Source organism: Sminthopsis crassicaudata, chromosome 2 (genome assembly GCF_048593235.1).
Source record: "Sminthopsis crassicaudata isolate SCR6 chromosome 2, ASM4859323v1, whole genome shotgun sequence".
Classification (NCBI taxonomy): Eukaryota; Metazoa; Chordata; class Mammalia; order Dasyuromorphia; family Dasyuridae; genus Sminthopsis; species Sminthopsis crassicaudata.
The window spans coordinates 451,603,420-451,628,588 of NC_133618.1; the positions used below are offsets into that span (position 1 = coordinate 451,603,420).

The 25,169-nt window shown below is 39.5% G+C and overlaps 1 protein-coding gene across 2 annotated transcripts in view; it reads right to left on the reverse strand.

The window, feature by feature from the left end:
* Positions 1-16,432: 16,432 nt before the first annotated feature.
* The window catches only part of TM9SF4 (transmembrane 9 superfamily member 4), a 57,021-nt gene continuing 48,284 nt past the window's right edge, over positions 16,433-25,169 (reverse strand). For both annotated transcript variants that reach the window (XM_074292764.1, XM_074292765.1), the window contains exons 14-18: positions 22,521-22,696; positions 21,388-21,451; positions 20,176-20,295; positions 19,563-19,652; positions 16,433-18,629 (exon numbers count right to left, since the gene is read on the reverse strand). In XM_074292764.1, the coding sequence (XP_074148865.1) occupies positions 18,480-18,629; positions 19,563-19,652; positions 20,176-20,295; positions 21,388-21,451; positions 22,521-22,696 (600 nt within the window). In that variant the 3' untranslated portion in view covers positions 16,433-18,479. The remainder of the gene's footprint in view (positions 18,630-19,562; positions 19,653-20,175; positions 20,296-21,387; positions 21,452-22,520; positions 22,697-25,169) is intronic.

Here is a 25,169-nt window from a genome sequence, read left to right on the forward strand (position 1 = left end):
ACTTCAGGTATTTTTGTTTGTTTGTTTTCAATCTGAATCGGGAGCCACACTTAGCACTCTCCCTCCCTAAGGCTTGAGAGCATCATTCTTCTCTCTGGGGAGAGGGGCTCCTTGGAGAAGCAGGAACAGTGAGGTTTCACCTTGGATTGTCTCAAGAAAATCAGCTGGAGAGGCCCACCTTCCAGTCTACAGTTGCAGACTCTATAACAGTCTCTGCTGGAGAAGGGTCTTCGAGAGATCAGTTCCAGTAACCTGCCTTGGACAGAGTGGGCAGGAGAAAGGGCCTCCTTGTTCCCTTCCCCCACTGCCCCATCCCTCTTTACCGCTACTCTACTCTGTATCAGTGTTGCCAGCAGTGATACCGTTTACACAGTTGATTCAGACACATCATTTCACTTCCCCTTGCAGAGCCGTTAGAGTAGACTTATTCCAGTGAGCATTGTTTACACACCACGAATCCATTCCCACCAATACAATCCAGTTGACACCAGCATGAACCTTTTGGGTACCTGGTGTTAACTGGAGCCCTGTTTACATGATGGAGTCGGGTTTCACTGACTTCTCTTCACTTGAGGTCACATTTTTCCCCCATGGGGAAATAAACTGACTTTGGACTACTTCAGTTTCTGCCGTCCTCTGTGGCTCTCTTAGCTCACATTACCCCATGAGGCAGGCAAGGAGAATGGAGCAGTTTTTAAGAGGTCTGGATCACTTCTGCTCAAGTACACGTTGGTCTCCTTTTGAATTGGAGATGGAAAAATGTTAAAAGCCAAGACCTGGGGCCTCCTCCCCTTCCCCCTGATCTTGTGCTATGCCTAGCTATATAGGAAGACATCTGGACTCCATAGGTTAATTAAGGTGGCAAAGGAGAGGTTATGAGCAACCTCATTTGTTCTCTCCAACCCCATTCCCCTTCCAGAAAGCTGTGGGTTTACTGGAAGGATAGTATTCAGAAGTTAGGATTAGAAAATCCCAGATTGGTTTATCATTGAGAAGTAACTATATATGAACTGTTCCCTCCAACACTAAATTTCTCTGATCACCATATCCACTTTCACCCCTGTATTTGTAGTCACTGATCTTTCTGGGGTCTTTAATATGCAGGCTTTTCTCAGCCAAAGGCCCCTATTCTTACTTTCTTTTCTACTCTTTATTTTTTCATCCTTGGTTTTGTGTGGTAGTACCAAGGAAGATATCTGTCACCCACTAAGTGTCTGATCCCTTTCAGCTTTCAATCTCACATTCCCATCCATCTTTGCTTGTCTTTTAAGTATTGTCCATCTTCCCTCACACACCCCCACCCCCTTCCTGGCTTGCCCCTTTATGTTTGTGACCCAACATGTGCTCCCACCAGCCTGCAGGCAGGAGTCCCAGGGCCAACATTGCTGGAACCCATCCAGATGTCTCTACCAACCCAGGAAACACACATCTACCTCTTTCACTATTAACTCCACAAGCGCATCCAGTGGCCAGTCCCCTAGGGTTTCTCATTTTGAGTGATTCCCTCACCTGTTGTCTCACTCTGGCTTCATCATTCAGTTTTTAGAACATACTAAGGTGATTCTGCCTCAGTTTGCTTACACCTAGTTCACCTTTTGTAGTCTTTTGATTCCCAGTTAGGAATTATCTCAGAATTGCCATTTAGGAGAAGAGCAGATAAGTGATGCTAGGCACCTGCTCTAGCCTCTGGCATATCAGTTGTTTGAGGTGAAGGTGTTAAAACACATTGATGCCCTTAATTGTGAAGGGATGAGAATCAAATGAGCATGTTAAAAAAAAAAATTAACCAGGGTAGTTTGGGATACTGTTTTCAGATGTAGAAATGTCTAGTCCTCCTTAGGTTTGGACTAGGTGGTTTGCTTTCAAGAATCAGCTATAAGTGAATTCCATGGACTAATTATGTTTTCTAAAGAAAGGTGTTGGCCTTGTCCACATGGCCAGTTGCTGTTCATTTCATCTAAGACTTATATTATGGAAAATGGTAAAGGAGGGGCCAGTGGGGCTCATCGCTACCATTCATGACTTTATACTCATCTGTTGTATTTTGTCTTCACCACTGTACCCCCATCCCCCTCCCCGCGGTCACTGCACACTTGACCAGCAGAGGTCTTGGGACCTCTGGCTGTAAAATACAAATTTCCCTCAATCCCAAGTGGCAGGGGACTTGGATGTGAATGTGTATTCATCTCTGTCCTCCCCCTGTGTGTCCCCAAGCCCCTTGTTCTCCAGCTTCCACTTGCTTTCTCTTGCTGAAGTAACAAATGTAAAAGGGCTCCCAAGAACTTCATGTGATAAGCAAGGCAACTACTTAACCCTGAAACTGGTACCTCATTTCACTGTCCCCAAGTCCTGTCACCCTTTACTTTCCCACACCTACCTCTCCAAATATCCTCACAAATCACCATGAAATTACTATTTCAAGGTCAGTTTTCCAGTATGCCCTGTGCAGGGGAAACATCGGCAGCTCCTTTTGGCCAATAGCCATCTGATCATTCCTTTTTGGGTCCAAATTAGGGAAGTGAAGTTAACCCATTTTTTTTAAAGGCTGAAAGTGCAGTTATTTTAAAGATACAAATAGCTTAATTACTCTGTCTTTGCCCTGAATTCAGCACCAGACTTAAAGATTTTTGTTGAAAAGTGCTGCAAAAACTCATTCACCCTGACCAAGGATAATAAACTTATGCAGCATTGACCAAAAGACAGCTAAGAGTTTGTACAGTCAAGGTAACTGAGTATCAGGAATATGAATAGCAGAGGAAACTCCAGTCCCAGAGTACCTTTTTCTGCCTCCATCCCTATTCCCCAATATTTTCCCATTCTTAACACTGGCAGCTTTTGACTGACCTGGTTTTGCCTCCCTTGTGCAGCAGAGCTGGCCATTCTGTTCCCATCCTGAACCTCCATCAGTCTGGCTTCTGTATAACCTGTTGTTCCCTATTCCTGGTTTTTTTTTGGGGGGGGGAGAAATGTGGCATGATCTGAGTCCCTGAGCCCCTATAGCCACAGGAGATGGAGAGGCCCTTTAATGAACTTTTTCAGCCTTTGACTAATGATATTTTGTTTAAAGTGGAAATCTGCAGAGCAGGTTTGATTACTTATGCTCGTAGATATTGCCCTAAGTTTATGAAATCCTCCTCACTCCCAATTTTTCCTTAGTGCCTCATTAAAATCCCTTCCCCTAATTTTTTGGTAGTTTTTTTCCCCATATCTAGAAGCTGTTTTTAGCACGATTTTTTTTTTTTTTTTTTTTTTTTTTTTTTTGGTAACAGTTTATATTGTACAGGATCAATATTTTGCTTTTTAACAAGGATATTTATGTAATAAGAAACTTTGCCTTAGGCAGGTGGTGACCGGAGAAGTCCAGAGTCTCTGGAGCCCCCACCCCGGCCTCTCCTAATACTAGTTGAGCTCTGAACCTGCTGTGGGAGGAACATTGCCAGTGACCTTCACAGCTGGAGGGTGGTATTCCCTAAGAGGAGCAAATAGGGGGGGTCTCCAAATGCCCAGGAGAAGGCTTTTCAAGGGACTGAGACAGGAAAAAGTGGGGTTTAACTGTGGAGTTTTACAGGCAGCAGAGCTTCCTCAGCAGGCTGTCCCTGATAATCTGGATGTTTGGCACCCTCTCCAGCTCTAGCACACCCACTCCTCAAACTCCCCTTTCCAAATCCTAGTCCTATACACACACACAGACACCCCACCCCTGGCTGTTAAGGCCACAGAGCTGCCTGTTTATAAGGCCGGACTATTTAAAAAGAAAAAAGGAAAAAAAAAAAAAAACAAAACAAAAACTTTCTAGCACTTTGTATACACAGTGAATAACCTCTTTTTATTGGAGTATTTTTGGCTTTATATAAAACAAGGTTTTTAATTGTAAAATATTAAGTGCCATTAGAAAATGCACAGGGCGTATCTTTGTTAAATTAGATTTTTCAATGTTTTACAGAATTACATTTTCAAGAAGAAAGTTTTTATAATGAAGTTGTTTATTAAAAACCTTTGAATGATGTGTTTGGAAGTTGTGAGCCTCTGATTGGGGAAAGGGTTGGAAAGACACTTGAAAAGAGTTGGAGCCTTTCAGCCAAATCCACAAACTGATTCTTTGATCAGCCAAGCAAGAGAGTGAGTGTGAGTGACATGGTAGGAACACTGTGGCCCATTGGAGAGTCTGTTTGGAGTCTGAGAACCTGGTGTAAATTCCAATACAGCTGATCACTTGTGCTGACCTTGGAGGAGTTGCCTGACCTTTCTTGATCTATTTTTTTCATCACCTAAAATTCATGGGTTGGTTGAAATGATCTCTAGGATTCCTGCCAGCTTTTCATCTTGTTAAATATTCAAGCTGTTGGGTTGATTGAAAGCCCTAGATCATACAACCAGGTGGACGCTGGGTATAGTATTAGAATGGAGTGCAAATTCTGGCTTCAAAGATGTATAAAACCACTGAAGTTCTTTGAGTTTGAGTCTCCTCATCTGCAAGATGGGGACAATATTTGTTCTGCCTCCCTCAAAGTATTAAGAGGAAAGTTCTTGTGTCAACCATAAAACATCAAAGAAATGAGAATTGTTATGCAGACACTGGTCACCACCACTAAACTCATTGTATCAGGAGCCACTAAGACAAGTGAGTGTAAAGGCAGATTTTTCTTCAGTCCATCAGTTCATTTTATAAATGTTAGCTCTTAAATGTAGGCCAGGACAGTGGAGAAAGGGTACTCATTGGCTCTGGACTAATTACGGTAAGCTAATACCATAGGAGTTTAAAACATTTATTTTCCTTTGAGCCTCACAACAAATCTGAAGTGGGTGCTAAAGGATCTGGGTCTGAATTCTTGTCCTGTGTCTTTCCTACATTCATGACTGCAAGTCATTTTCCTTTTCAGGATTGTCAGTTTTATTGCAGAGTGGAGGGATTGGGCTAAAGGAACTCAGATTTTCTTCCAGCTTCTGTAGCTATGGTAAGCAAGTATGGCTAATTGCTGAGGAATTATGAAAGACCTCTGACTCCAGCCCTATTTGTGAGGTAATACTGGTCTTTTTGTGTGGTATTTAGGTTTTAGATTCCCCAACACATAGTTGCCTCTACAATGTGTTCTCCTAATGGAAATTGATCCTAAGAATGTGGGAATTCAGGCAGAATAATTTGAATCTAAACATCTCAGAAGAAAGACTACCCAAGTTGCTATAGTCTAATCCCTAGAGCCATTCAAGAATTATTGAGATGTGTTGCAGTGGAAAGAACAGTGAACTTGAAATAACAAACCTAAGTTCAGATTCTGGCTAATGTTATTTGCTACTTGTATGATCTTGGACAACTCTGGACCTCAGTTTCCTCATCCATAAAATGAAAAACGTAGACTGGCTCACTTTTAAGATCCTTTTCAGTTCTAGATCTATGATCTTGTGAACTGAGGATAGTTTGGATTAGAGCAGGAGCATTGGCAGTTTGGTTCAATCTACATGAAGAAGCCAGGAAGTATGTTAGGATATTAAAAGCACTGTATTGAGAGTCAGGATTAATGGGTTTGAATCCCAAGTTTTACTTGCTTTACCTGTATGACCTTGGACAAGGTGGTTAGTCTCCATTTCCTCATTTGTAAAATGAAGGGAATGAACTAGATGATTTCAGGATTAAAATCTTGTAATCTAAACAACCTTCACCTGTCCCTAGCACATTGAGTCATGGTAAGAATATGCCAAATGAAGCAAATTATATCAGATCTTATTAGAGATCCAGGAAGGAATAGAAACTAAAAATGCAAAACCACTTTTTTCCTGAATTTATTTCTTTCCACTCATTGAAAAGGCAAAAAATATGATACATAAAGGAAATTGTGTGAAACATTTCCATGTTAGCAGTATTGCAAAAAAAAAATAATAATAATAATGATTCAATCTGCATTCCAGTCAGTTCTTTCTCTCTCTCTGAAGATAATTAGCATTTTTCATTATGAGTTCTTTGGAACTGTCATGGATCATTTTATTGATCAGAGTTGTTAAATCTTTCCAAAACATCTCTATCATTTCTTAAACTACAATGGTATTTCATTACATTCATAGATCATAACTTGTTCAGCCATTTCCTAATTGATAGGCATCCCCTCAGCTTCTAATTTTTTTGTACCACAAAAAGCTGTTACAGGTATTTTTGTATGTATGTGTCCTTTTCCTTTTTTTTTTTTTTCTTATTTCTGAAGGATAGACTTAGGAGCAGTATTGCTGGGTAAGTTTTTTTTTACAATTGAGAAAATTGGTTCAAGAAAATGGCAGAAAAATAACCACATAAACAATCACTCACTCCATTGTCCATCTAGTCCAAAGCTGTAACATGTGAACCTCAAGAGTTGTCCCCAACATTTGCATCCAAGGGTAAGGATGGACATGAACATCCTGAGCTTCCTTAATAACCAGGTCATAGAATCTCAAGAGTTTGGTGTCTTAAAGATTGCCTATTTCAACACCATCTTGAGAAATACATTCTTATAGCATATCTAAGGTGATCATTTAGCATCTACTTAAAGTTCTTGGTGCGTGGGGACTTTGCTTCATGAGGCTATGCATTGCATTCATGAACAATTCTTCCTTATAATGAGATAAAACTGGTTTCCATGTTTCTTCCCACACTGGTCTTAGCTCTGTCCTTGTGGGCCAAGTACAACACATTGTAGTACCATAGAATTGGGAGCCCAGTCTAATCGTTTAACTTTTCAAGTGAAGAAAATGACATTAAATTCAGATAAGTGGCTTGACTAAGATTTCATGGATGATACGTAGCAGAGCCAATATTTGAAACTGATTCTGATCCCAATCCCAGTACTTTTGCCACTATACTATGCCTTCTTTTACATGATAGAGAGGCTACTAAATGACTTAGTGCTGGATTTAGGCCAGACTTGAATTAAAATCCTGTCTCAAATATTTAACTAGTTGTATGACTGAACCTCATTTTCCTTATCTGTAAAGTGAGATTATTTATGACATTTATCCTACAGGATTGTTATGAAGATCAAATAAGATTATCCTACAGGATTGTTATGAAGATCAAATAAGATTTTATACATATATACATGTATAATGTATATATATGTATAAAATCTTATTTGATCTTCATAACAATCCTGTAGGATAAATGTCATATATATATATATATATATATATATATATATATATATATATATATACACACATAGATATTCAAATCTTAAAGCACTGCATAAGTGTTAACTAACATGTGAGAGTCTCTCTCTGGGTTAAGTGACTTACCCAAGGTCATACAGGTCTGTCTGAGGCAGGATTTGAACTCAGCTCCTCCTGACTCCGGGCTTTCTCCACTTTACTACCTAACTTCCCCAGTTCTTCATATATTTGAAAAGAGCAGTTATAATCCCTAATTATTTTAGGAATTTAAGCACTTTTTGAATTTTTGTTTTATTTTTAGTTGGGTACTAAGTAAGTATTGGGGGAGGGAGTTGTAGATCTTTTACTGTTACAAAGTAAGCTCTTTCCAGTTTCAAGGGGTACATTTGTCTGGAATATGATGACCATTTCTAAGCTCTTCAAGATGAACTTCTTATACTTTTATATCCTTGGCTTTAAACCCCTCAGACCTCATTTTTCTATACTGAAAAGCCCCAATCTTTTTAGTCTTTATGCGGCAGTTAGTGAAAAGAACCCATAAAACTAACCCTACTACTTACTATGTGGTTTGGGGAAAACTCAACCTCTCTGAAATCCAATTTCCTCACATGCAAAGTGATAGACCATGCAAGCATTGTGTAAAAAAGTGAGTTGCTGTCTTCCCTCACCTTTTTTTTCCCCACGGAGTTGCATGATTGTAAACATTTTTAACTCTATTATGTCTTCCTTAAAGTGCAGTGAGTAAACTTGCAGAGTAATGTTTGCTGTTTAATTTCTGAAAATCAGGAAATGGATCTTTTGAAGATTTTTTTTTATTAATAGTTTTTATTTACCAGATATTTGCATGGGTAATTTTACAACATTGACAATTGCCAAACCATTTGTTCCAATTTTTCCCCTCCTCCCCACCCCAGATGGCAATACATGTTAAATATGTTAGAGTATAAATTAAATACAATATATGTATACATAACCAAACAGTTGTTTTGCTGAACAAAAAGAATCGGACTTTGAAATAGTGTACAATTAGCCTGTGAAGGAAATACAAAATGCAGGCGGACAAAATTAGAGGGATTGGAAATTCTATGTAGCGGTTCATACTCATTTCCCAGAGTTCTTTCGCTGGGTGTAGGTGGTTCAGTTCATTACTGCTCTATTGGAACTGATTTGGTTCATCTCATTGTTGGAGAGGGCCACGTCCATCAGAATTGATCATCATATAGTATTGTTGAAGTATATAATGATCTGGTCCTGCTCATTTCACTCAGCATCAGTTCATGTAAGTCTCTCCAGGCCTTTCTGAAATCATCCTGTTGGTCATTTCTTACAGAAGAACAATATTCCATAATATTCATATACCACAATTTATTCAGCCAATCTCCAATTGATAGGCATCCACGTAGTTTCCAGTTTCTGGTCACCACAAAGAGGGCTGCCACAAACATTGTTGCACATACAACTCCCTTTCCCTTCTTTAAGATCTCTTTGGGATACAAACCCAGTAGCAACACTTCTGGGTCAAAGGGTATGCACAGTTTGATAACTTTTTGAGCATAGTTCCAAATTGCTCTCCAGAATGGCTGGATGTATTCACAATTCCACCAACAATGTATCAGTGCCCCTATTTTCCCACATTCCCTCCAACATTCTGCATTACCTTTCCCTAGCCAATCTGACAGATGTGTAATGGTATCTCAGAGTTGTCTTAATTTGCATTTCTCTGATTATTAATGATTTGGAGCATCTTTTCATATAACTAGAAATAGTTTCAATTTCTTTATCTGAGAATTGTCTGTTCATTTCCTTTGACCATTTATCAATTGGAGATTGGCTTGATTTCTTATATATTAGAGTCAATTCTCTATATATTTTGGAAATGAGGCCTTTATCTGAACCTTTAACTGTAAAAATGTTTTCCCAGTTTATTGAAGAATTATTTTGAGAGGGGACTGTGGAATCCTTTGAAAATTGAGACCCAGACAGGACCCAGAATTAGATACCCATTTTGTGCTCATACAATTTTCTATATAGATTGTCAGGTCATAACCATGTGGGTATTGGAGACCTAGCATCCATGAACTTTCTTTATGACTTTATGAAAATTTGCTAAAATCAATTCTTGTTCATACCCAGTTTCCTCATCTGTAAAATGAGAGGATTAGATTTCTTTTGTGTAATGGACTTCATTGGCATTTTGATGACTCTATACCTCCTCAGAATAATGCAGTTTAAAAAGATGAAAAAATTTAAAAATGTCAAATTTCAATCAAAGATTAGTTAAAATAAAGATATAATTTTTTTCCTACTCAAATTCATGGACATTTTTGTAATTTATATACATTTCTTAGGAATCCTTGGACGAGGTGATCTCATGGCCGTTTTTCTAATCTGATGTTCTAAGGTTTTCTTCTTCTAATGATCTATCTTCAGTGTTTTCTATTTTTTTTTAATTCATATTCTGAGGTTCCTTCAGGTTCTTATATTATTTGGTCCTATGTTCCTTTCAATTCTTAATGTCTTTTAATTAAATATATATGTACATATACATATACATAGATAATTCAATAATTACATTGTGTTCTAAGATCTCCTTCAACTTTGAAATTTTATATTTTAAGGCCCAATACAGCTCTGTCTTCCATCTTTTGACTTTTCATGTTCTGAGGTCCTTTCCAGCTCTTCTTATGCATAAAATAGGTTAGACTCTAGGAGGTGGATTCCAACTTCCCCAACCTTCACCATTCCAGTCCTCCCCTTTATCTTCTCTCCCCTCCCTTCTCCTCTCCCCTTCTCAGTTTGAGAACCCATTCCCTGAGATTTCCAAAGACCAGAAACCTAATTTATTCCTTTTTGCCTAATGTTTGCTAATGCTCTAATGATAGGTCCAGACCTTTGTACCAGTTCTTATAAGTCTGAGAAAAGTTTGTCAAGTTGCAGTCATTACTGTAATCAGTAGTGTCTAGCACTGATTAGGGTAATATGGTGGGACCTTACTATTTTCCTTAAACCCTGTTTCTTCAGTACTAGAATGAAAAGGAAAAGGAGGGGCACAGCTTGGCTCTCATACTTCAGTGTGAAAGCTAAACATTTACCTGAAAATGAGGACTTTGAGTTCCCCTCTGAACAGATCTCAGAATTTCAGGATTTACTGATAGTCTTGTCTCTAACTAATATAAGTTTATGGTGGGCCTATAGGAAAGAATATTGATTAAAGCTTTATGCCCCCACCCTAGGATTAGAAGTGGTTATACTAAGTTTTCATTGTTTTTTAAAAAATGAGCAGGCAAAGGAGAAAGAACCCAACCATAGAAACTTACTATAGGAAGAGATATGACCACGTTCATCTTCAGATGAGAACATTAAAGGGGAAAAAAAAGCCTCTAGTTCCCCAAAGAGTAATGTTAAGTGATTACTTGCCCAGAAATAATTTATAGAAGAACTCAGAAAAGATTTTAAAAACAAAGTAGAACTAAAGAACATTATGAAATACAAAATGGATAATTTGATTATATTAAATTAAAAATTTTTGTACAAATAAAACCAATGCAGACAAGATTAGAAGGGAAGCAGGAAACTGGGGAAAATTTTTTTTATATCTAAGGGTTCTAATAAAGGCTTTGTTTCTAAAATATAGAGAGAATTGATTCAAATTTATAAGAACACAAGCCATTCTCTAATTGGTAAATGGTCAAAGAATATAAACAGATAATTTTCAGATGAAGAAATTAAAACCATTTCTAGTCATATGAAAAGGTGCTCCAAATCATTATTGAGGAGAGATGCAAATGAAGACATCTCTGAGGGACACTCAGAGTGTCTACACATCTCTCAAATTGGCTAAAGTGACAAGAAAAGATAATGATAAATGCTGGAGGGGATATGGGAAAACTGGGACACTAATATATTGTTAATGAAGTTGTGAAGTGATCCAGCCATTCTGGAGAGCAATTTGGAATTATGATCAAAGGTCAATACAGACCTTTTGATCCACAGTGTCTCTATTTCCCCTCATCATGAATCAGTAATAACAAGATAAGTTAAGGAATAGAAATGCTAATTATGTAAAGACCACAATGATTTGTAAAATGAGGAAAGTTGGACCAGAGGTTCTCTGAAACCCTTTTCTAACACTGAGATTTTTGTGAGCCTGTTTCTGGTCTGACCAAGATCTCAAGGAACCAGCAGTCCTTCACTACCACTTCTGAAGAATGAAGAAAGTAAAAGGAAAGCCTAATATAGTTCAAAACCAGAACAAATAAAACACAAAAAACTGAGCACTGAGCTTAGAGTTTCAGGAAACTGAGTCTGGAATCCTGGCTGTAACACCAATATTTGGCAAGTTACTAGCTCCCTGGACTCTTGTTTTCCTCACTTATTGAACAGGGATTCTGATACTTGTATTCACTTTAGTTCACATAACAAGAAAACAGTAAACAGTATATTTCTATAAGAATATAAGCTACTAAGGAAATACTAATCAGGTACCTGGAAGCACATCTGAAATTTGGATTTGACAAATGCTGGCATCAACTTCTGTAGCATCATCTCATGTCTGCTGTTTTTTGAAAATCACCTCAAACTACAGAAGTTCTTTTTTTTTTTTCCACTAATGACTGTTCTCCTTCCTTTGACTACACACAGGAAATGGAAAAGAAACTAAAAGAAACTACCAAAGATCATAGGATGTAAAGTGAGAAGGGTCCTTGGAAACCATGTAGTTCATTGCCCGCACTTTAATTTTCTATGAATAAGAATGTTTTCTCTCCCTCCTATACAATTGTGCAGGGGAAGGAAAGATACCTTGTAACACATATACATAGTCAAGGAGAACAAATTTCACCATTGACCTTTCCCCCCACTAAAAAATGTATATTCTGCATTTTGAGTTCATCACTAATGTCATGTCAGGTGAGTGACACACTTCACCACTTTCAGAGTTAGTCATCTTTATAAATAACCTCAATTCACAAAGGAGGAAACCATCCATGGAGCTTGGTGAAGAATATAGGTAGGACTCAATTTTTTAGCTTGAGCCTTTGAGCCTCAATTTTTTCTCCGGTAAAACAGAATTCCTTGAAATGTCATTTTACAGGGTTGAGTGATTCAAGTACAAAGATGTTGATAAAGCATTTGAAAACCATGAAGCACTGTACAAATGTTAGCCATCTCATATTATCAAATTGCCCACGCAGTTATCTATTTGGCTAGTTATCTAGCCAGAATTCCAGCCTAGGTCTTCTGACCAAATTGAAAATGCACCATTGCATGGAGGTGCTTTTCAGCTATCATGATTTGGGATCTACTTCCTGTTTCCTAACTTCTCTCTTGATCTCCAATCTTGCATCTCTCCACCTATTTTTTAGACATCTTGAAGTGGATATCCAGTAGGTATTTTAAACTCAACATATCCAAACTTGATCTCACCTTTACCTCAAAAACCTCTAACTTCTCCTGCTGCCAAGGGGACCATTATCATCTTAGTTCTCAAGACTCCCAGCCTAGGTGTGATCCTAGCCCCTTTTCTCTTACTTCCCACATCCAATAGTTGCCAAGTCATTTCTACCTCAGTTAGCATTTTTATATGCCCTGTTCTTTCCTCTGGCATGGGCACTACCTTGGTGCAGGCAGGCCCTTATCACTTCCCATCTGGAATACCCTCATGTCTTGCTGCTTGGTCTCCCTGCCTCAATTCTCTCCCCACTCCATCCTCCACCAAATGTTAGAATGATCTTCCAAAAATTCACCCCTCTATTACGTGAACTCCAGTGACTATCACCCCTAAGATCAATGATAAAGTCCTCTGGTTTTCAAGTCCCTTCTAGTCGTCTTACACATTCTCTGTGATCCTGGCCTCTTTGCTGTTCCTCAAACTCTGTCTCCCAAATCTTGAATTTTCACTGGCTGTTCCTATGCCTGCAATGCTCTCTCTCTCTCCCTCATCTTCCTTCCTGTCTCAGAGCTTAAGCACTTCTTTCTGCAAGAAATCGTTCCAATCTTCTGTAATCTTGTTTTTCCTGAGACTCTCCCTGATTTTTGCTATATTGTTGGTACATGTCTGTTGTCATGTTGTCTCCTCAATTAGACTGAGCTCCTACTAGAGCAGACTAAATTTTTTTAAACCTTTCTTTGTATCCCCAGATCTTAGTATAGTGCCTGGCACATTGTAGGTCCTTTAATAAGTGCTAACTGACTTTCTATGCTAAGGTATAGAATTTAGAGCTGGAAAGGACTCAGAAAAATGAACTATCTTAAATGTCTTGCTCAAGGATCTTACCTAATATGTAGATCTAGTTATGTCTTTCCCTTACTCAAAAATTAATGGTCTTGTATGGTTGTCTCCCCTGGCTTTATGTATGCATTTGAATATTAGTGAGGCAGGCCAAGATCAGCAACCTCAAGGCTCACTTATGAGATCCAATCCATTTTTTTTTTTTTTTTTTTTTTTACCATATCTCATAGATGGGAAGGATTAAGGCCCTCTGAGCAGTTGGGCTGCTCTTATATGCAATCCAGGGAATGCCCTGGGCAAACAAGTTCAGTTTCATTTGAACTTCTATAGATCCCCAAAAGGCTCTATTTGTACCTCCAGCCAATGTCAAAATAACCTTTTTTTCCTCATGCTTTTCTTCAAAGTTGGACATATTTTTTCACCTTAATGGAAAAGTCAGAGTATAGACTTTAAGAACTAGAAGCTCTGTAAACAATTTCCAGTCCAACTTTTGTAAAGAGTTTCCAGTCCAATTATCCATCCTCATGTAGGAGGGAAGCTAAGCTACAGAAAAGCTTGTCTACTTCACACCAGAGAAAAACATTTGTTAAGGAAGTGGAATAGATTTAGCACCCGGTATGATTAGCAGACACTGGCAGGGTTGAGGATTGTCATAGAGAGCTTGCCTAGCTCTTAGGAAAACGGTGAACAAAGAACCATGCTGCTCTGGTGGGGAAGATGGAGAGATGTGAACTCTTAGGTAGGGTGTTCAGAGTTAGATCAATGAGAGTTCTCCTAGACTCTGCTCCAGTCAAACTACATCTGAACTCTTAGTGGGGAAAGGGAAAGAAATGAGCATTTATTAAGTGCCTATTATATTCCAGGCATTGTGCTAAGTGCTTTTTACACATATAATCTCATTCCATTTCATACACATCCAGGTGTTATATTTTAGAAAGGACATTGACAAGGTAGAGGGACATCCAGAAGATGCTGGGTGAAGGGTCCCAAGCTCAAGCCATCTGAGGATGGGTTGAGGTCTAAAAAAGACATCCTAAAGGAGAGATGACTGCTTTTGGCGATAGTGGGTCCCTTTTTACTGGAGGATATGAAGTAGAGGCTGGATGATTCGTTACCAGGGATGACAGGGTACAGGGCCTTCTGAGTCAGGTGTGGATGAGACTTAAGTTTCTGAGTTTCCTTCTAATTTAGATTCTGTGATTGACCTCATCCCAAGTCTCTAGTGGTAGAGGAGGAAAGAGAAAGAGCCTTGGGGAATCTGAAATTCTAAGGCAATTTGCTGAGTCCTGCTTGGGGTTATTTCTGGTCGATGGTATTTTCTATTTTTGCTCCCTCTCTTTGCCTCCTCTAAGGGTTAGGGCCAAGGTAGCCAGGGGAAACAGCCCTTTGAGTAAGGGAAAGCCATGACTAGATCTTTATATTTCTTTATAGGGAAGGTGGTGGTAAAGCAGTGCAGGGGAAAGACGATTGGATTTGTAGTCAGAAGACCTTGGTGCACAATCTAGCCCTGTCTCATCCTCTGAGCCTTGTTTTACTTGTAAAATCATCTGTACCATCTATCTCATAAGAAAACTGTCAAGAAAATGCTAGAGAAATGGGTATTATCACTTTTATTTTTAAAGAAGACATACTTTTTTTAAAGGGGCAAGCATACTCCTCAGAGCACGATACACAGACGAGTACAAGGGGGAACATTTTAATATGATTTGATTGATTGCTGGAAAGAAAAATAACATTGGTCTCATTTTAAAGGAATTTCTCAGTTATTTTAATTCAGAGATCTCATGGTAGCCCTGAGCAGGGATAATTTTTATGATTCAACAGGTTGCTAATCCCTGGCCTTCATTAGTACAAATAAGTATATATTCAAGTTTGAGGGAAACTCCTGAGAATATGGCCAAAGAGCGGATAAATGTTGGAAAAAGAGTTTCCCTGGAAGGCAAAGGGGAAGGGGTAGAGAGAAAGAAGAATGAAGGGAGCACGATATAGTGGGTAGGGTGTGATATTCCCTAGTGAGGAAAAACAGGATTCAAATCCCATCTCAGACATTAGCTGTGTTGGTCCTGGTTGTGTTTCCTCATCTGTAAAATGGACAGGATGACTTCTAAGGTCCCTCTAGCTATAAATGTATGCTCCTTTCTAGACCAGCTTGTTCCTTCCCTAAAACATAAGGGGATCAAATTCACTGATTAGGAAATTTCAATCTCAGAAAATGGAAGGTGCTTAAATTAATTCTGTCCAACCTTATTATAGATGAACAAAGTGATGTGGAGATGGGAGTGTGCCTTGTTCATAGATACACAGCACATTAGTGGCAGGGCTGGCACCGGTATTTTGATTCCCAGGTCAATTCTAGTTCGTAGAAGCCTTAAAAGAGCAACTATCACATATTCCTTTGGCACTTTAAAGCTGTAAATAAGCATGGCTATTTCCTCTTTACAGGTGAGAAAGCTGAGGCATGCAAAGCCATTAGCCTATGGCTCTGACCATGGTCCAGAAGATTTGGAGCCCCAGGCTCAATGGTTCTATTTGCTGTGACTTCTGGACAAGTCACTTCAATTCTTTGGGCCTCAGTGTTTCCCCTTCTAAAATGAGAGGGTTACTGCACTAGCCTGGAATCCTCCAGCCTGAGAACTGGGATTGTGGGAACCGGCCTTCTGCCTCCCAGACCACAACTCTCCAGGACTCTGGCTCCTAGACTAAGAATCCACAAAGGCCATCTAATCCAAGGCCCTCCTTTCCTTTGACTATAAGGAAACTAAGGTGCAAAAAGACCTTGCTCACGATGTCACCTAGCTGCTCAACCTCCACAGTGAGTGGCAGAGCAGGTCTGCCTTCAGGTCCCCTTACAAGGTAGCCGTGTTCACACACATGGGCGATGTGACAGGCTGAGCAAGAGCACTAGACAAATACGGAGTAAGGTGTGTCTTCATGTGTTTGTGTGGGGAGAAGCAGCACTGACCCAGCATTATGGAAAATTAATTTCCCTTCTTGCTTTGGGGCACTCGCCCACCTTGGCATGTGAGGAAAGAAAAAATGCATATTTACATAGGATCCAAGAGACAGAACAACAGGACAATGGCATATTTATTTACAACAGGACAAAAAGATATACATATTAATTAAAAATTAAAAACCATAAAAAAAGTCAGAAAAATCTATGATGGTTTGAACTTCTCCATGAGAAGTCCATCCCAACATTATCTCTTAGAGAGAATATCCCAAATCTAAATGAACTAAAGTTTCCAAATCACAGTTTAATGATTGTCCCCTGGTTCCCCTTTCCCTTCCTGATTCTTGGCTGATCCAACTTTGGTGTTACAAAGTAACCCTGAAAGACTATTAGACAAGATTGTAAAGTATGTTCAATGCTTTTAGCTGGTGAGTGGGTGGAGCTCAGAGAAACTAGAGGGGAACAGTACCTCACTTCTCTCTTAAAATAGGAGTTAAATCAGTCAGCCATCTATAAAGAAACAACCCTGAGCTTTGTTCTGTGGTGGGAACCAGTGAGAAGGAATTAGGGCAAGAGAAAAATCCCAAATACATCCCATCCAGGTATTAATTCTGACATGGGCTTGGTCTTTTACAACAAAACAACAGGAAAAATTGGTCAGGGCAGAAAGAGAACTATTCCTACGAGGTCCGTGTGAATGATTAAGGTCACTGTCTGTTGAAGGGCCACATTTGTCCATATATGTCAAGATGCCTTGCCTATCCCAAAGAAAAAAGATGAGGAAAGGCTTCCCGTTCTCTCACTGATATTTGGGGAAGCCTCAATCCTACTTCCCTCTTTCACTGCTCTCTCCATTTTAAACTTAGTAGTTGTGATTCTTCCAAAGGAGGAAGGTGAGAATTCAGACTTGGCTCTAAAGCCTGGAGATGGATGGAAGGGGTTCCTGGAGAAGGGAAGCTGGCTGTAAGAATACAGTCTACAGACTGAAGGAAGGTTTTTTCCCCCCCTTTCTCAGCCAATTTGCCACCAAAATGCGCTAAAATAAGGAAACCAGTTTTCTCTAATCTAAGTCCGTAAGAGAGCGCCAAGGGCCTAAAAACAATAATGAGACGAGCTATCAAAACATATGTAAAAAGTTCAGCCCTTTTGAATTATAAAGATGACTCCTAAGTGAGATAAGCCTCCCCACCCATTCATTCATCAAAGTCCTCCCCTCCCATAGTGATGCAGGAAGGCACATTGCTCAGTCATGCTTCTTGGCACCTCAGAAACACTGATTGGTTTGTGTGAAGGCCTCTCTTCCTCTCATCCAATCCCTAAGACAAGGAGATCCCTGGTGCCCAGAGAATGATGTCATCCCGGCATCTGGGTCTTTTCCCCCTCATCACGGGTGCTGGTGTTCAACTCTGACCTTCCTCTTTCTGGCCAAAGGACAGGGCTTGAGTTTTAGTTGTCGTAGAGGGCATCACCAAGCTCTTCCCTGCATTGCTCTGTCTCTGAACATCCAGGGTCAAGCCTGGGGAGGGGAAAGAAGAAGCAGGATAGGTGGAAGATGGAGGCAGAGGGCACTTAATGCTGGGGAGACAGAATGGCCCATCTCCAGAGTGAGAACTGCATTCGCAAAGATCCATGGAAAACACAACCAGGGGATGATGGGGAGAACCCCAGAAAATGGATGAAAAGCAGCCTCAAAGATGCCCTGGATGTTTCAGGATTTCCTCTTCCAGGTGGTTTCTGGGGGCAGGAGGCGGAAAGGCTCTCCCCAAATCAAAAGCCCTGGTGACCAAAACTCAGTGTCCTGGAGACTCCTTCTGTTTCCAATCTTAAATCCATTTTTGTAAAATCGAGGGAAGAAAAATAAACAAGTCAAAGAATTATGAATGGCGGGGCTTTTCTTGGCTTTAGAGATTAAAAAAAAGTCCCCTATAGAACTGGAATAATATAATAAAATGCAAGATTTATCTACATGTCCCTCCCCCCCAAGTAGCCTCAGGATCCATGAACACTGTGCCAAAAATGACATTCCAAACGAGCAGGAGTTATTTTATTTCACTCATCAATCCCCAATGGTTGGTTTCCTTCAGAGACCAGGGAAAAGAATCCCCCTTCCTTGCTGGTAGGAAACGCACAGGTCTGTCTCTTTGTGCCAAGCGAGTTTCCTATTCAGTCTATCTTCACCGCTGCATAGATTTTGCGAACAAACATGTAGGCTGCATAGAAGCCGATGGTGCCGGTGAGCAGCCAGAAGGACAGGACCATGAGGGCTGTGTAGCCAAAATATAGCAGAGAGGGAATGAACTCGACGATGTCCAGCTAGAGGAAGGAAAAGAGGAAGGAAAGGCCATGTCAGAACTGCCCAGTGCTCAGTGTCAGGGCCCCTTTCTGTCACTTTGCTATATGAGAGGGGAAGCAGGGTGGCCTGGGGGAGCCAAGGCACTGGGAAGGCAGGAGGTTAGATCTCCAAGCTCATATTTTTCTTTTGTTGGTTTTTTGTTTTGTTTTTTAGCACTTTGAGGTTTAAAAGTATGTTCCTCAAAGAAACTCTCTTAAGTCAGGGGGTATAAGTCTCATCCTTATCTTACAGATGAGGAAACTGGTTGGGTTGAGAAAAACAAAACAACTGGCCACAGGTAGCACAGAAACGCTAGAAGCTACCTAGGGCTAGAACTCAGGACTTCCTAGTTGCCTTTTTATACCTGAAGGGCCGCAGTTTGTGGTTCCATTGTTAAATTTTGTGAGCAAGTCTTTGTCCATACAACTTAACCCCTTAAGGTTTTTACAGTATTACCATAAAGAAGAGATCAGCCAGAAGGCACATGGTTTCCAGTGTCAGACTGGGAGTCAGGAAGACCTAAATTCAAGGCCTATGCTTATTGGCTGTGTGATCCTGGGTAAATCCCTGTACCTCTCAGCCTCAATTTCCTCCTCTGTAAAGTGAGGAAAATAACAGGATGAGTCCTGTTGTGAAGATTAAATGAAATAATCTCTTTGCAAACTTTCAAACACTAACTGCTAGCTTATCTATCCATTTGTTTATTGAAAGAAAAACCTAAGAACTTAAGTCCTAAATTAGGGGCCAACTTCTCCTTTGTCAGAACTGGGGCGGGAATAGATTGTGATAGAAGGGGGTGGGGAAGATGGCTGGATACCCTTCTGGACATATGGGGATCAAAACTCAGAAACTTGACTGTTCCTAATCCCCTGAAAGATGGGAGATGGTAGTGGCCTCTAGTTTGTAACTTATACCTTATTAACGAAGTAAAAAATGGCATAAATCAGGACGTAAAAAGCAGAGCCTCCAGAGACCAGGAAATTCCTCCACCACCAGCGATAATCCTGAGCAGGAAGCAGAGAAAAGAGGGAATCAAAATTACTGACTCCAGCCAGACCCTCCTTCCCCTACCTACCATGGCTAACCAGAAGTCTAAAATCAACAAGTTCAATTTATTGAGGGGATGAGATAGTGAATTACTTGGCCCACTCATCCTTCTGACAGGACACAATATTGAAAACCTGGTATACCCTAAGGCCCTGATTTTGAGTCTTTTAAGGTCCCTTTTACCTCTGATATTTATGTTCCAAAGGACCTTTTAGCAGTGACATTCCATGTTCTAAAAGTTATTATAGTCATAACATATTCTTTGCCTCATGTTCTAGGATCCCTCTTTGCTTCTAACATTCTATGTTCAACTCTGACATTATATGGTTCTATGATTTCTGAAGGCTGATCTTTCAGTTGAGTAAGGGCTGAATTGTTTCTCACCAATTCTGCTCATATTTGTTCTAGATTCCTTCCTTTCTCTTGGGTGTAAGCTAACAAAATCAGGTGCTAGCTTCCTATCCCTTCACTCTTACTTACCTCAGCGCAGAGCTGAAAATACACCATGACAATGCTGATTTGGGAGCAGGACACAACCAAGATGATAAACACGAGGAACAGAAAGCCAAAGAGATAGTAGAACTGATTCTCCCAGATTGCCTGCATATAAGAGGGAAGTGTTTCAGATAACCTGCCTATCCCGGTCCTCTTGTCTTTCTATTGTTCTGTCGTGATCCCAGAGAAAAAGGAAAACAAGGCAAGCTTTTCCTATTTTAGGGATAGGATTCAGTATATGAGCTGAGAAGTAGGTAAAGAAACAATCTTGCAATGTGTCAGTACAGAGGACGGTCTAGGTCTAGCCTTAAAAACTGAATAATGGGTGACCTACAGCAGAAGTGTCAAACTTCCAACGGCCCGTGGGCCAGGGAATCTGGCCTGAATCAGATTAAAATCTAACTAGTTTAGTACTCACAACAAAACAATAATAATAATTTGTGATTTTCTAAGTCAATATTTTGCTTACAGGAATACAGGGATACAGGGATCTGTTTCCAGTTTAACACCATTGATCTACAATAAATGAAGCACAGAAGAAGCCAAGAGTCCTAGTCAGCAGAGGCCGCTCTCCAAAGCTGTGGCCTTATCCCATGCTTTGTATGACTCCTTTATTGTCCTACTTCTCATGGATTCCAGAAGCAATAAAAATGAGAGGCAGCATACACTGAGACACTGTGATCAACAATAATACAAGACTCCATCCTTTTTAAAACTATTTTTTCACAAGAAAGAAAAGATAGGAAATAATTAATTTATGATTAAATGGGCAAAGGCTTTCCAGATAACGTGGGCTAAAATCTTGACTCCACAACTTACTGCTTATGGGATTTTGGAAGAGTCATATTCTGCTCTTTAGGTCTAAAATAAAGAAGTTGGATTAGATGATTTCTAAGGACCCTTCCAGTTCTAAGATTCTATGATTACTTCTGAGCAGTGCTTTACACCTTAAGCACCAAAACAGTGATAGCTCAGGACTCTCCCATGGCACCTGGGGCAAGAAGTAAACCTTGTAAGAAGCACCAGGGTTCTTTATTATGGAAGTTGGAGGGAGAAAAACAAAAGAAGAAAGTCACCATCTACACAGTATTCTGAAGGCAAATGGTTGTGTGTGTGTGTGTGTGTGTGTGTGTGTGTGTGTGTGTGTGTGTGTGTGTGTCTATTTCTGTCTCTTTCTGCAGGAGAGGGGATGCTCACACTGAAGATGAAGAAGAGTTCAATGAACATGGCTCCAAAGGGCAGGATCCCAGCCATTAGGATACTACATGAGAAAAAAAGAAGAGAGGGTGAGGTTACAAAAGGGCACAAAGTATCACAGGAAAGCAAGACCACCCAGCTTTACTGCTATGGATCGCAATGGTCTCTCACACCTACATGAGGAATGTTTTCAAACCACATTCACATTATTCATCATACATTAGTCCTATGACAGCACTATGGGATAAAGATAGGTGTAACATTCTAATTTTATTTTGTTTTATTTAAATCTGAATTTAAAAAAAAAAAAAAAAAGTTTTACCAATGCTTTTCATTTTATCACAACTGTTTTCCCTCCAGATTGACAAACAGTTCAACAAAATGGCTTATACAGTGACCTTATCAGACATTGTATATAATATTCTAATGTTTCCCTGTTTCTTTCTTATAAAGGGAGATAAAACAACAGAACAAAACTTAATTTTTAAATGAGGAAACGGAAATACTCAAGTGACTTCACATAGGTCACATACAGAAAACAATGAGTGAATCAATGGTGGAGATAGGATTTGAACCCAGATCTCTCCATTGGCACTTTCTCCATTAGATCAATATACGGGTGAAATGGAGAGGAACAGTGCCATCCCTTTTAGTCCCTCTAAGAGCACCTTCTCTTTAGGTACTAGTCAACTTTGCTTCATCTGCTGACTGGCTCTAAAGAGATGAAGGGAGAGCATTGGAATGGGGTGCCCAATTTCCCAATACAGTGAAAAGTCACTATGGTGTGTGGAAAGAGACTGGATTTAGAGTTTAAGCCTGGGTTGTTATGATGAATCTTAGACATGTGACTTCTCTGGAGAATTCAGTCCTTTATCTATTAAATGAGGTTGGATACATTAGGAATATAGTATATTGTAAACTGAATAGCAATACCTGAATGGGAATTATGATGCAAAGTACTAAACAATAAAGACACTAAGGTTTAGCAGATAGCCTGGTCAAGATCCCCTACTAGTTCTTTCCCAAGGGCCCACTTGTCTACTCTCTTGGAAGAACAGATAACTCTCATATACAGGGAAAGGAAGGGCATTTCCCCTTCTGCCACCCAAGAAACTTATAGGCACTCAACTCACCCCACGAATCTGTTCATGTACCACCGTTGCTCAGGGATCTGCCTGGGGATCTGGTTGGTGCGCACTGGGTTATCATAAGGCTGCTTGCGGAATCCAAAGTAATAGCCTAGGTACACCAGCGGTAGAGAGATCCCAAACCACATGCACAGCAAGGCTACCATCGTAGGGAATGGTACCTGGAAACATTGTATTCAGGACATGAATAACTTCTAAGAATCTATGAAGATCCTACATATGCAACTTGATTACATTTAGGTTTTTAGAAATCTGCCTAATATTTTCTTAAGGAACATACACTCAAGATAGTTTGGTCACTGGCAATTAACTGTATGACAAAGAACAGAGAATGTTTGAGGTTTCATAAAAGAATTGTCGTTGGAATGTAGTACCAAGAAGAGGTGAGTTTGCCATTGAACAAGCAGGGGAGCTATAAGCCTTAACTTATAAAAAATTTCTAATCATGGAAACTGGCTCAGTGACTTATTGGGATTGTGATATGTCTGTTTTCCTGCCAGAGGAAATCACCAACTGGAAAGGCACGTAGGAAATGCATACTTCTCTACCTTCTTGAGGAAAAGGCAAAAGGATTTGGTTTCTTTACAATCCAGATTATTTGGAAGAATGGAAAGTTCATTATATAAAATTCAAGAAATAATTTAACAAAGAAGTCCAGAAAATAAAAGATCCTAAGGAGGCAAAAGAATGTTAGAATGAGGGTGTGGAAGTTGTTGAATAGAAGAACATGATGTAAGGGAAGAAGAAGAATAGATATCTTTCACTTAGAGGGAAAGGAAGGAAAAGAAGGGAGAATCCCCTCTGCCACTCAAAGAATCCAAGTCAGTTAACTCACCCCATGAATCTGTTTATGCACCACTGCTATTCCACTGCCCAGTGAAGCTAAATAATAGATAGGCAGTATTTTTCTTTCTTTCTTCTTCTTTTTTTTTTATTATAGCTTTTTATTTACAAGACATATGCATAGGTAATTTTTCAGCATTGACAATTGCAAAACCTTTTGTTCCAACTTTTCCTGTCCTTCCCCCAACCCCTTCCCCCAGGTGGCAGATTGACCAATACATGTTAAATATGTTAAAATATAAGTTAAATACAATATACATGTCCAAACAGTTATTTTGCTGTACAAAAAGAACCGAACTTTGAAACAGTGTACAATTAGCTTGTGAAGGAAATAAAAAATGTAGGCAGACAAAAACAGGGATTGGGAATTCTATGTAGCGGTTCATAATCATCTCCCAGAGTTTTTTCGCTGGGTGTAGCTGGTTCAGTTCATTACTGCTCTATTGGAACTTATTTGTTTCATCTCATTGTTGAAAAGGGCCATGTGCATCAGAATTGATTATCATATAGCATTGTTGTTGAAATATATATAATGACTGATAAGAGGTTACTTTTCAAAAAAGATCTATTTGGGACCTCAGTGAAAAGCTGCATCTATAAAAAAAGATAACCCAGAAGCACCAGTATGTGCTTGCTAAAAAATCAGTTACAGGTACCAGGAGAATAAGACAAGTTTTTGTCTAGTTTTAGTGCCTAGTAAATCACTACTGTGCAGCACAGAAGCATGTCTACTTTAGAGAAATGCTTTTTTCCCATCTGCTGTGTTTTGTGATGTGATGGAGAACCTGTCAGGACTACTTAATCATAATGACTAGCTATTTATTGTGAGAGTTTCTATAAGAAGAAATCTGAAAAGGTTTGTAGGGACTATAAGGAATCTGGGCAGGAAATAGATGTGGGGCCTAAGTAGTAGGGCCATATCTTCTTTCCAATGAAAGGTTTGGATTTCAGAACAGAAAAGACAATAAAAGAACTAAACAGAGTTTAGTTAAATGTTGGTATTCAAGAATTACCTGCCAAATCCAATAGTCTCAATCTTCTTGAATTTTCTATAGCATTGAACCAGGCTCTCCTCCCAGACCAGTAGTCTCTTAACTACTTTAAATTTAGATGGTGGAAGCCTGGTGAAGTCTATGGCTCCTTTTCAGAATAAAACTTCTAATGTATAAAGTAAAACAAGGAAACCAATTATATTGAAATAAGGTTCTCAAAATATTTTTTAAAATAACTTCATGGATCCAGGTTAAGAGCTTCTATCTAGATCCTCTGTCCTCTATGAGTTTTCATAACACTGCTCTCACCTGGTTTTCTACCTCATCTATGACTCTTTCTTCTCAGCTTCCTTTACTATTTTTTCATCTTTATCCCATCTCCTATCCCCTTGTTGTTTCAGAGTTGACCTGAGCTCTCTATTCTTTTCTGTCTAAACAGGCATCAATTCTCATTAACTCAACAGTGGCCTATAGATCTAGCTCTCTAGTTCCAGGCTCATATTACTAAATACTTATTAGATATCACCAACTAGATATCACCCAGAGGCATCTTGAAATCAATGGTATTTGAAAAAGAAATCATGTCCTACCCCTTCCCCATGTTCTCCTTTTCCAAACTTTCCCATTTTTGGAGTAGAAAGTTAGAGGGGAGCGCTTCCAATGTGTTAAGTTCACAATCTCAAAATCATCTTAACTTTGCCATCTTCAACCCTCATCCCCAAGCAGATGCCAAGTTCTACTGATTTATTTTCACGCTGTTGCTCTCATTCATTTCTATATATTTTCTTCCCTTCATATG